This window comes from Brachyhypopomus gauderio, chromosome 15, assembly GCF_052324685.1.
Source record: "Brachyhypopomus gauderio isolate BG-103 chromosome 15, BGAUD_0.2, whole genome shotgun sequence".
Classification (NCBI taxonomy): domain Eukaryota; kingdom Metazoa; phylum Chordata; class Actinopteri; order Gymnotiformes; family Hypopomidae; genus Brachyhypopomus; species Brachyhypopomus gauderio.
This window is the reverse complement of record NC_135225.1, coordinates 16716649-16729642: the sequence shown is the minus strand read 5'-3', so window position 1 is coordinate 16729642 and position 12994 is coordinate 16716649. Positions and strand designations below refer to the sequence as shown.

Sequence of the window (12994 nt, the reverse complement as noted above, 5' to 3'; positions counted from 1 at the left end):
GGCATTGATCCTTGGGCAGTCTAAATTTAAAGATGTTAATCTCGGTTGCTTTTGCTAGAGAATTCTAACAGAATCAAACTCAGGGCTCACACCAGTTCAGGTATTAGCTTTTGCATGGCAAGCACTGGTCATCATCAAAGGAACATTCATTTTACCTGTACTTTTTTCTTTGACGTTTGATGTAAAATGTACGATACTGCTGTCATTATTATTATGACTGAATCATTATGTCTGCAATTAAAGGGACATTTAGGTCTCCAGCAAGTGTTTATGCAAACACAGTATTCACAAAAGAGGTGCTTGGTATGACTAAAATGGACTCACAGTCATGTGAGTCGGTTTTGAGGTACACAGGGTAAAGACACACTGAGAGTGAAAGAAAGACACAAAGAGACACCAGGTACCAATGGAAGCTGGGTTTGTTGCTGTTACCACTGTGAGTGAGACATTGCAGTAAAAGTCAGCATAACCTAGTGGGCAAACAAAAACATTATGTACAGTAACCTAAGAATCAGCTTTTATGTTGTCCTATGGATCCCTATGGGAGATCATTTTGTCAAACATGTCAAATATGATGAGAACAACTTTTACTCATGACTGGATTACACAAGTGTTAATTATCCACCTCCCAGACCCCATTGCAGCCGCACAATCACACCACGAGGAGTGCAAACAATATTATCTCATTTTGCCTCATGGAATAACTCAACCTTGTTGTTGTCGTTCGCTTGCATTTTACACAGCTCCACTACTCCATCTAGTGGCAGATTTTATACAAGAGTACTGACATCCATGAACACCTGTGAGTGTACCTCACAGCAATATTAACTCAGAGATACACCACACCACCAATCATTCTTAAAGTTCACCACTGCCCAATAATCCAGTCATTCAAACAAGGTTTAGTAATAATATTTAACAACTAATGTTTCTACCATACTGGTGATTAAATTTTTTGCAATGTATGGATTGTATGAAAATAATTATTTGCTTGCTTGGTGAATGTGTCTTCATAGTCACAATGAAGTTGAATAAACTCCTCTGATCAACTTGGACACAAGAAGGCCAAACTGAACGCATGGAACAGTGGTGAAGTGTTATGCATCACTGTGTGAGAGAAAATAACCAGGATATCTCTCCCTCAAAGATGGGGCACATGCTAGAATTTATTAGCCTGTGTATTATCCAATCTCACACTGTACTGTATGTGATGTACACTCACCAGCCACTTTATTAGGTACACCTTGCTAGTACCGGGTTGGACCCCCTTTTGCCATCAGAACTGCCTTAATCCTTCGTAACATAGATTCAACAAGGTGCTGCAAACATTCCTCAGAGAGTCTGGTCCATACAGTTGTGATCAAATTTATTCAACCCCCCCTGAAATAAAGTGTTTTGGCCAGTTTGACATTGATTTTGATCATTTTAGTCATCTTATTTACAATTATATCAAAGAGGCACTTATAAATTAGACAAACATAACAATATTAATGATGGAATAACCACAAATGTCTTTACTGTGCTCACATCATTATCAGTTTTATTCAACCCCCTAGTGACATTATTTTTTAGTACTTAGTACAACATCCTTTTCCAGTTATGACAGCTTTCAAGCGTGAAGCATAGCTTGACACAAGTGTCTTGCAGCGACCTATGGGTATCTTAGCCCATTCTTCATGGGCAAAAGCCTCCAGTTCAGTCACATTCTTAGGCTTGCGCACTGCAACTGCCTTCTTTAGGTCCCACCAGAGGTTCTCAATTGGATTTAAGTCTGGTGATTGCGATGGCCACTCTAGAATGTTCCAGCCTTTCATGTTCAACCATGCTCTAGTGGACTTGGATGTGTGCTTCGGATCATTGTCCTGTTGGAAGGTCCAACGTCTCCCAAGCCGCAGGTTTGTGACTGACTCCATCACATTTTCCTCCAAGATCTCCTGGTACTGAAGGGAATTCATGGTACCCTGCACACGTTGAAGCTTTCCTGTACCTTTGGAGTTCTTTGGAGTCAGCAAGGGGGTGCGTCTGGGCGTTCTGGCATGGAGGTCTTCGTTATGCAGTGCGCGCCTTATTGTCTGAGCTGAAACTTCAGTGCCCACATCTGACAGGTCTTTTTTCAGTTCCTTAGCAGTCACGCGGGGATTTTTCTCCACATTACGCTTCAGGTAGCGCACAGCAGTCGCGGTCAGGATCTTCTTTCTGCCACGACCAGGTAACGTTTCCACTGTGCCCTTAAACTTGAACTTGCGAATGATACTTCCGATAGTGTCTCTTGGAATATTTAACAACTTCGCAATCTTTTTATATCCATTGCCATTCTTGTGAAGAGCAATAACCTCTTCTCTTGTCTTCTGGGACCATTCTCTTGCCTTCACCATGCTTGGAAACACACCAGTAGATGTCTAGAAGGAGCTGAGTATCACAGTCCTTTTAAATCTGCCTAATTGGTGCTTATCATGCTTGATTGCTGCTCGTTGACATCCACAGATGTTTTCAATACCTGATGGAAAACACTGGAATGAACCTCTGTTCTTAGGAGTGGTAGTCGTAAAGGGGTTGAATAATTGTGTCAATGAAGAAATCACAAAAAGGCCATTTAATACTTTATGACAAAAAAAATTTATGCTATCTTAGTTGCATTTAGTTCTTTAACAAGTCCTTGTAAGATTTCATTATGAACACAATTACAAATGTGCACTGAATTCCATAAAACCCTTCGCAGCATTGGGGGTTGAATAAATTTGATCACAACTGTATTTACATGATAGTATCACATAGTTGCAGCAGATTTTTCGGCTGCACATCCATGATGTGAATCTCCCGTTCCACCACATCCCAAAGGTGTTCTATTGGATTGAGATCTGGTGACTGTGGAGGCCATTCGAGTACAGTGAACTCAATGTCGTGTTCAAGAAACCAGTCTGAGATGATTTGCGCTTTATGACATGGCGCGTCATCCTGCTGGAAGTATCCATCAGAAGATGGGTACACTGTGGTCATAAAGGGATGGACATGGTCAGCAACAATACTCAGGTAGGCTGTGGCGTTGACACAATGCTCAGTTGGTACTAATGGGCCCAAAGTGTACCAGGAAAATATCCTCCACACCATTACACCACCACCAGCAGCCTGAACCATTGATACAAGGCAAGATGGATCCATGCCTTCATATTGTTCACAGAAATTCTGACCCTACCATCGAAATGTCACAGCAGAAATCATGAGACTCATCAGGCCAGGCAACATTTTTGCAATCTTCTATTGTCCAATTTTGGTGAGCCTGTGTGAATTGTGATTGTACCTTTGACTTTGAGGCATCTAAATTAATTCCTGTCCTTATTTGGACTAATTTGGGCAACACGGTGGCTTGGTGGTTAGCACGTTTGCCTCTGAGCACTGGGGTCTTGGGTTCAAGTCCCTATCTGAGTGGAGTTTCCATGTTCTCCCTGTGTTTGCGTGGGTTTCCTCCGGGATCTCCGGTTTCCTCCCAGTCCAAAAACATGGAGGTTAGGTAAATTGGTAGTCAACAAAAAATTCTCCCTGAGTGTGTGTCTGTGTCTCTATGTTCAATAAAAAGTAGTGTGTGTGCTTGTATGCCCAGTGGTGGATGGTGCTTTGCCACTAGGGTCTGTCCTCTCTCCCCTTCCTGCACCCCATTCAGTCCCCCAGGGGGCTGTGGCTTCTGGTAGAGAGTACGCTGTGCGCAATTGACTGTCGCTTCTCGCCGGTGTGTGATTGATTGTCTGTGACTTGTACCTGTGTTAAAATTGTAAAGTGCCTTGGGAATCTGGAAAGGCGCTATATAAATCGAACATTCATTCATTCATTTAATTAGGGGTTAAAGGTCAATAGAAGAAATCAGTCTGCAAGAATTTTGAAATTTTCATCCTACACTAACTCATGTCACTAACTTATCCACCCTAACTCATCCCACTTGCACACATACTCATTCTTTTACAGAAGTCATTCAGAAGTCATTTCTCATCTTGATGACTTTATTAATGCTGTAAAAATACAACCAGACTATAAAATACTTAGTTAATACTTCTGTAGTCTTATTGTGATATTTCAGCAATGGGCACCCAACACAGATTATCTGTAGTTACAGAAAACAAAAGATTCAGAGAGAGATTCTAACAATTGTACAAGAAAAATGTTTACTCTATGTAAACATTTTTTTCTAATTATAATACTTATAAACAGTAAATGATCAGTAGAAATACTTGCAAGACAGTCTGTTTAGAACTATTCCATAGCCAGTGTCAGAGGTAGCTTCTCAAATTATTTCTCCTTAACAAGAGTTTCGTTTCTTCCCACTGGGAAGTTATGTTCAATTTGGATAATGAATAAAAACACATTTTCATCTGGATAATATGTAAATAAGTATGTCGATGGTATTTTGATAACTATTATTTATAATAATTTGATAACTTGATGGTACTTCATGATATATAAACAACTAATGCTGTACACAGTAACTTATGTCAACAGTTCTTACCTATATGGTTACACTCAAATTTCTCATCTGTCCACAGTTAGCATAGTACCAGTTCACACAACTACAAAGTGCCCTGTAGTTGGTTAAGATTCACATTCTAGAGTACCATTTTAAACACATGAAAGGAAAAGCAATAACACACAGAAATGTACAAGATTTTAAGGGACAGTGTAGAAATACAACAATTTCTTAATTACATATACATTAAAGAAAACATTAGACGTCTTTGTAAATGGTTTACATTCTGCTTTGTGGCACCCTTACGGATTTAAATAAAATCCCTTTCCAACATGGGAAACCTGTTCCCACCGCTACAATGGAGATAAAACTTCTTCAACTCTTCTTTGAGTCCAGTGAAGAAGCCTCTAGTTGCCATGGCAATATGCCATACAGAGGGGAGTACTGTATCTCAGTACATGGATTCATCAACAAACCCATCTGAAAGATAATAAGAAAATAGATTATTTACTAGAATCATGTCCACTTTACATCTTCATATGCTGATGCTACATCATCGTGAAGAGTCAATAAATAATTTCTTTATATTCTGTGATTCATAGTCCTAACCCAGCCAAATCTTAAAGGCATATGGGTGATGCATACAATTACACTACCTTGCTGGAAGTCATCGTGTAAGTAAACACTGAGTTGATGCAACTCGATGTTGTCTTCTTGACATCCATACCTGGAACCAGAGGGCTCCAGGTGGCTGTCTGCTGAGTGCAGGTCTGAGGGAGAAGAGTCCACCAGCGTGTCCAGGGAAAGAGCTCGCACTTCAGTCGCATCCTCCAGCAGCAGCCTGGGAACCAGCGGCCAACCACAGCTGCCCTCCCTCTTGGCCAGCACCCCAGTCCAGCCCTGCAGGACGCTGCCAATGACTCTTTCATCCAGGATCGGCTCAGGGTTCAGCGGGGCCGTGGGCGGCCAGCAGGGGGAGTGGTTGACATGAGACATGTTGCTTTTAGCGCGGTACATGTCGAAGCTGCTGGCCAACGAAGAGATCTGATGGGCCAGTATGCTGATCTCAGCCTGTTCCTTCTCGCTGTAGTTCAAAGCACTGTCGACGGTGAGGGATGGATCTGGGGTCGGCAGCTCTGCTGGGGAGGACCCAGAACTGTCAGAAACATGGAAAACCCCATCACCGCCTGACATGGACAGTGGAGGCAGGCTAAAGTCGTCAGGGTGGAGCGCACAGTCAGATAAACCATCAGACGCTTCTGGCTGGTAGTCAGGTACTAGATTACTTCCAGTCAGGCAGTCTTGGTAGGTGTAAGTGGTCTGTGGCATGGGGTGGGAGTCCAGGCTGAAGGAGTTATGGGTAAATGCATGTGAGGGGAGCTGTTCAAGGGGCTGGGGGCAAAATGTAGGAGACACCAGCCCTCCACCATATGCCTCCTGCAGGAAGTCTGAACTGCAGTCTTCATGTGCAGCAGAGGACAGGGAGGAGGCAGGGCTGTATGGAGGGGTGGAGAAGAATGCTTGGTGTTCTCCCATGGCAATACACACGTCCCCCTGGTCTCTGCTGGGACTGGCTGATGTGCTGTAAGACACTGTAGGCTCAGAGAGGCGCCTGGACTTCCTCTTCTGCCCGTCATACTGGGCGCTGCACTCTGCCTGTCTCTTAGGGGATGCGCTGGGGCCCCAGGGCATCTGGGATACTGGAGGACTAAGAGACAGGAGAGATGGATTGCTGGACAGATTCTCCTTCATGTAGATGGCCTCTGTTTCACTGTGAATAGAAGAAAATAAGATTATGAATATCTATTGCATTTACATTGGTCTCATAATACTGTTAAATTGTATCTATTACTTCATCTAGTATTTCATCCTTCACATACTCACATACACATACAGATGTTCTTGACCCTTAATAAACAGTTGACAGATTTACCTGATGACATAGTTTGTGCAAGTTACTTCCTGGTTCTGAGTGTCTTTAGCTGCCCACACATAGAGCCAGACCCAGGTCAGGTCTTTAGCCTGAAGTCTTACGACCAGCTCCAGCTGTCCATCTCCTTCTTGCTGCACTACAGGAGAGACACGGATAGAAATGTCACACAAATGACTCCCTCTGGAAGGTCACACCATAGGAATGATCACACAGGAAGGCATCAAATTGGGTCTGACTCTCCAGAATCAATGCAACAGCTGCACAATTTTATGCAGTTGTTTATATCATGTGCTTATGAGCATGAACAGTTTAGGGTTCATTTGAACACTCACTTAGGTGTTTGTGCCCACATGCACTCACTGAGAGGTCATCTGGGTGGAGTATGCTATACCAGGATCTGCCAATCATCTCCTCCGCCTTGTAACCCAGGTGGAAAACTACACTGTATAAATAACAACATTCATTATTTTTATTACTCTAAAGTGAACAAGAGTTGCTAACATGTACAATTAACCTGCTTTGGCTTGTTATCAATGAAAACACACCATAAACAGCTGGAACCAGACGATGTACAGTATTTCACAAATGTGGAACTTCTGAACATAGGAAGCCAAAATGCTAATACCTGTCCTGAGCATATGCGTAGCTCATGTCTGGTCTGTGGAGGGTTTGGAAGTGCACGCTCAAAGAATCACTCTCCGTCGGTCTGCTCACAATAGGAGTGCACATCGCCACAAACAGGCGTTGCTGTGGACCATCATGAAACCGGCCTCTTACCAGCAGGGGGCAGCAACTTCCATGCTGTAGCCGGAAAGCTTTAGATGTGTGCATCCGACACACAAAACTCTTCTCTGAGAGGGAAAGAGATACATTTAGAAGGTGACAGAAAAATGGGAAAGAGGGGATTACAGATTTTATTCAAAAGTGTAGCTTGGTTACACATTCCTATACATATGTAGAGTATTTCTCTGTATTACATTATACCATTGACTTACCTGTGTCAACATCATCTACGTCCAAGCTGAATTTCACTGTGTCTTCATCAGAATTATCAATCATGTCATAGAAAGTGTCGCCCTGTAATACATCTACCTGTAGAAGGATTACATAATGTAAGCCTGCATGGTAACACCATTGTGAGGACTGCTTAGGTCTGAATCTAATTTAATTGCTCAGTATATATTTCATGAGGATTAACTACGAACAAGACCAGATGAGGTCTCACTTACCATCGAGAAGCCGAGATACTGGGACACATTTTCAGAGACATAAACTAGCTTTCCCTGTTGAGTCATTGCCACGATAAAGCCAGGCAGGGTGTGCAGCAGATCTTCATACGGATGCATGGGGACCTCCTCACTATGCCCTTCATGAGCTGCAGAGAGCAAGACACAAAAATACATATTACTACAACTGACTCTGAGGTTACACATCCAATACTACCGTGTCCAGATGAGCCCAGATCAGTGGCCTCTACACAGTAACCTTCTCAGTGGTCCCCACTAGTCTCAGGATGCGACACTTACATGGCAGGAGCACAGACTTCCGGATGAAGGTGCAGATGATGGACATAGAGTGGAGGTAGGAGAGGCGCTCCTGCTCCTCGGCACGAATGGGCAGTAGCGCTCGCATATTCCGGATCTCTCCGTTGATGTGGTCGCGTCTAGCTTTGGAAGCACCTTTCGTGGATCTGCAGGAGACAAAAGAGCGCAGGGTCAGATTTACCCTCCATGGCAACCACACACAAAGCACACCTAACCTGTGAGGAAACCTGTGAAAATCACCATCGTCACAAGCAGAGCAAGTGATAGAAATTACATAAAAAGAATAAAAGAATAAAAATAACATCCCTATGCACAGGAGAAGAAAATATTTACTTTAAAAGAGTTTAAAACCTTTAAATTATTTGAGTTTAAAGCATTAAAAGGCAAAATACCAGTCTCAAAACACATGCCATTGCATTCCCTATTTTTACGTTAGGCTACTGGATAATATATATTTTACTGTAAAATGTATATCTATATCCATTCGATATTTTGTAGTACATCAGAGACTGACGAACTCCAATAATCGGTTTTGATTATTCCATTCTTGTTCGCTAAGCCATTCTTAGTCTATAACCGCTAGAGGGAGTAGCACAGTTTCAACTACATAAAACGATACTCTCAGAACTTTAGAGCAAGGAACTCGCCTGAATCGCTTGCATGTTCTGTGACTGACGTTCACGTTCTCTTGAGGGCTGCAGGATGAAGAGCCACTTCTTGCACTTGCAGGACTCTTGCAAGAACTACATCCGACCGTCATGTTCGCAGTTTTGTTTCTAATTAGAGAAGCAAAAAGCGTTTTCATTTTTTTTCAACTCTCTAGAACCCGTGCGAAAAGAAATTAAAACAAACAACTTTTGACTAATTAACTGTGTGTTGCAGCCTCTTTACAATAGACTAAATGTAAACGTAATCGTGTCCAGCAATGTCAACTAAAACCAACAACTCAAATGTCATAGTTAATTAGAACGCCAGCTTGATAATTTCTTACCTTTGCCTGAGGGTTGTCCGAAACCTTGTGTCTACCTCTCACGCCCTCCTTCTTTTTATAGCGGTTCTGACCATTAACCTGATATCTTTGTTTTAAAATCTGGCTCTGAGGGGAAAGCAGCTAACGTTACTTGTTGTGACGCAATGACAAGCAAGGAGATATTTTTAGTCGCGAGGCACTAAAAATATATGCGGGAGGACAGCCCCCGGCGGAGTAGGGGGCTGGCTCTAGAAACAATAAAACCACAGACGTCAATTAAGCGGGTCCAGACTGGAGAAGCGCTCGTGCAACATGGGTTCTACGCAACAGTGAATAACACAAAGATTTACTCAAAAATAAAATGCAGTGCAACTACAGAAGTATTCTCGCAAGGTCTTACACAAAACCAAGCACTGGATTCATATGTGAGCTGATTGCACGTTTGTATATGGTATTGTTTATGTATATATATTGCACACCGTAAAAATATTCATGCATTTAAAGAGAAACGTACAGACATCACTGGAGGGACAAACAGTTGAGAACTAAGAAACAAAGCTATACAATGTATTTCAAAGCACAAGAAAAAGTGATGTTAATAATTCAACCAGAATAACCAGATATTTTTAAAAAATGTCTTCTTTTTATGAAGACAAAATAATCACCAATTTAGTCACTGCATGTGTGTCTGTTCACTAAATTCTTAATGTATTTTGTTTTAGCACCTGGTGGCTGACCATGTGAATGTGTGTGCGTGTAGGAGCATAAATGTGTGCATGTGTATAAGTGTGTATGTGTGAAGAGGAGACTGCTGGTAAGAGCACCTATGTATGCTGGTAAGACTTTGAGAGGAGAGGACCTGTGGACAGTGGACATGGACATCATTTACTGACATAGCACCTTTGACTACAGACGTTTCTTAAAAGGGGCATGTGACGACATAGAAATGACATAAAAGATTTCGTTTCATTTCCAGGGAATGCACATTTTTGGCTCCCTGCCCATCACATTATAAATAATTTATTTCAACCCAAATTTAAACCATTGAGGACATCTATGTTAAACACTTTGTTGCTGATGTTGAACATTATATGGCCTGATACTATCGTTACACAATATGACAAATATGTGTTTCACACCTAAAGGCAAAACAATACAAATCATTACTGCTGTAATGCTACAAGCTCCCCTTGTCAACTCACTGGAGATCCTGTCAAATCAGTTTCGTGGCCTGAGTGGCACAGTCTCAGTGAAGCCTACAGCTACTAGTTACAGTGATCAGCATTCTTCAAACTTCAACATGATTCTGATGTGGTTCAAGTATATTAGATACCTTCACTGGTTATAAGACACAGAGCACATAAGCAGAAGACATGTTACTAAATACACTTTTTCCATGAGATCTCCAATATCTTGCTTTGTTCCTGCAGTATTCCATTTACAACCTGTTATAACCATGATCTCGGCTGTAAAGGAATCTGTTTAATAGAAATTAGTGAACACCAGCATGCACACACATGGAATATTTCTATGTATTTTACTAAAATACACTGCAGGTAAGAAACTGCACAGTAATTTAGTAAGATATGTAGAGAAATTAACAATTTTAGTGAAGTACACAAAGATTCCAGAGAAACAAGACCTTCATCGGCTGTGCAAGCAAAGTACTTCTGAAATAGTGAAAATGTAGATGTTTTAGTCACAACATTCATTCCAAGAGTGTAGATTTTTTTCTTTGAATTTCCCAATTTCATTGCTGCCATAACAACAACTGGCAATGCAAACAGATGTCATTAATACAATGTCCATTAGTACTAAAAACGCCTGACACTGGATATGACTTCCTTAATCCTGATGGTCCTAAGGTGTTCAGCAAACTGATCAGCAAGTCCTGGTTTCTCCAGTATAAAGCTCACTGCAATATACATCTCTTGCAAGTAATGCAGTAGACAATTCCCACTGCATGAGAATGAATGGGTGGTGACAATGTATCATTTTGTACCTGTTACTTTAATGGTTAGTGTTAATAAATGAACATTTTGCACATCTAGATCGGCTGCAGGATACAGTACCACCATTATTTCAGGGGGCTACAATGGCTGATACAGTTCATGTAAGAAGGAAAAAGGGCTGTGGAAAGCTTAAATATTATTTTAGGGATTGTTAATGATGATGAAGGTACAATGTTTATTACATTAAATAAAAACTGAATTCATAAGCAGTAGGATGACAAGGAGGTGAAAATTCACTGTCCTCCAAAAACTGAACTCCAGGGCTGTCGACCAACATTAACAATGCACATATTTGGCTTGCTCATTAGGGATCTGGACCCATAAGATTGTAAAGCTGCTTTGTGACAACATGTGATGTAAAAAGCACCATATAAATAAATTTGACTTGACTTGACATATTTGGAGAAGCACATTTCTCATCATATCTCATATTACTGAATTGCCTTGAACTGCAAAATGAAATAAGCATGCAAGAAAATATGACTGGTGGCAATCCTTTACTTGGTGAGCTGTGATGCTTTATCACTGCTTGAAATCAAAGTATTGGCATCTTTATGGCTGTTTGTGGGAAACACGTTCCAGTGTTACTCCGGTGGAATTTCATCATTTAAGTACCAACATTAGGTCTGCGCACACACATTAACTAGAATCACTATGCAGTCTGAGAGTTGAAGGGGTTTCCTGTGTCCCGTGGGCAGCAGATCTCAGAGGGACTCATCGTCTCTGCCAGCCACCGGCTCACATGGGGCTCCGTCTGCAAGTAGCACTTAACCCAGCAGATAACACACCCAACCACCCACCCTTACACACACACTCGCACACTTACTGCTTTATAGCAGCACAACACTGACAGACATGAACACACTGCCACTGGAGAGTAAAGGTGCGGCAGAGAGATATAATGGAAAATACGTGAACATAAATATGATGTATTACTTAAGACATAGATACTGACAGAACAAGGGGACAAGAGACATAAGGAGCCAAGTGGAGGCTCCAGACATGGACAGTCATCAGCATGTGGCCACAGGGGACCAGAGATGACGATAGTCAAGGGACCCCACTAATGCTTCTGGACTCTCAGAACAACTGAAATGGGCTGGCACAGTCCCTCTGGACAAGTGAAGCGAAGTAATGAGTATAAAATAAACAGGCAGGTGGTGAATGACCAATGTCAAGTCTAATCCTAGAGTGAATCTGAGACACAGTGATTCAGGGCCTGCCATTCAAGCACATTCGCTACATTCTGAAACATATTTCTGTGATTGATTCTCAATTTCAAAGTACATTTTATCGTTACGAATTCATTTTTATGAAGTGTTCCGCGATGCAAGTACAAGACAGGTAGCCTACTTTGTGTATATGAAATTGTCAGCTTAAATATTTTTACATGGCTACCAGAAAACACGTGATCAAACCAATTACGTCTGATTTTATGGATGCATGTAAAGTTAATGTAGACCGTCGCGATTGGGCTTGTGGACTAGTAATTATATTTTACAGCATTTACTGTTATTAAGCCTTTTGCTACTTTCATCGCTGTAGACATGCTCGTGTAAGCTTCCATATACATTAAAACGGCTTGAAACTTTCCGGTACGTATGAGTTCAAATACCCGTCATCTCAACTCCATACAAATCCTGTCTAGGAATAGGCTATACAGTCCACTGTCTCTTTGCTTATTGTATTTCTCAATAATAGCTTACTGCACTACAGCTTCGATTTAGTACAGTGAATGGCGTTCAAGGTTCAAAGACGCCAGCCGATTATTAACAAAAATGCTTATCTGTAATAACGAACAGCGATTTGTTTAAGGCAGTCGTTTTTTCTGCGCCATCCTAATTAGCAGAGATAAAATGTACTGCTTGTGAATCTGCCCCTAAATCATTTAATCTCTACGCTACACAAATCATCACAGAGCTGATGTCAAAGGTTACAAGTCTTAATCTTCTGGTGATAAATCACAATCTTTCAGCTCGCTCATCCACCCTGAGTACTGCTGACTGCGGGGAGTCCCACCGAGAGATCCGCAGGTCATAACAACCCTCCGCACACTGACACGACATTAGTTTAAATCGAGTA

The 12994-nt window shown here is 41.6% G+C and overlaps 1 protein-coding gene across 1 annotated transcript; it reads right to left on the bottom strand.

The window, feature by feature from the left end:
• Positions 1-4031: 4031 nt before the first annotated feature.
• Positions 4032-9061, bottom strand: npas4l (neuronal PAS domain protein 4 like). Its single transcript, XM_076974617.1, has 10 exons — positions 8922-9061; positions 8578-8706; positions 7913-8076; positions 7616-7761; positions 7382-7478; positions 7012-7237; positions 6719-6828; positions 6387-6522; positions 5110-6224; positions 4032-4933 (listed from the first exon to the last, which is right to left on the bottom strand). The coding sequence occupies exons 2-10, from the start codon at positions 8688-8690 to the stop codon at positions 4905-4907; spliced, it is 2136 nt and encodes a 711-aa protein (XP_076830732.1). The 5' UTR covers positions 8691-8706; positions 8922-9061; the 3' UTR covers positions 4032-4904.
• Between the last annotated feature and the right edge of the window lie 3933 nt (positions 9062-12994).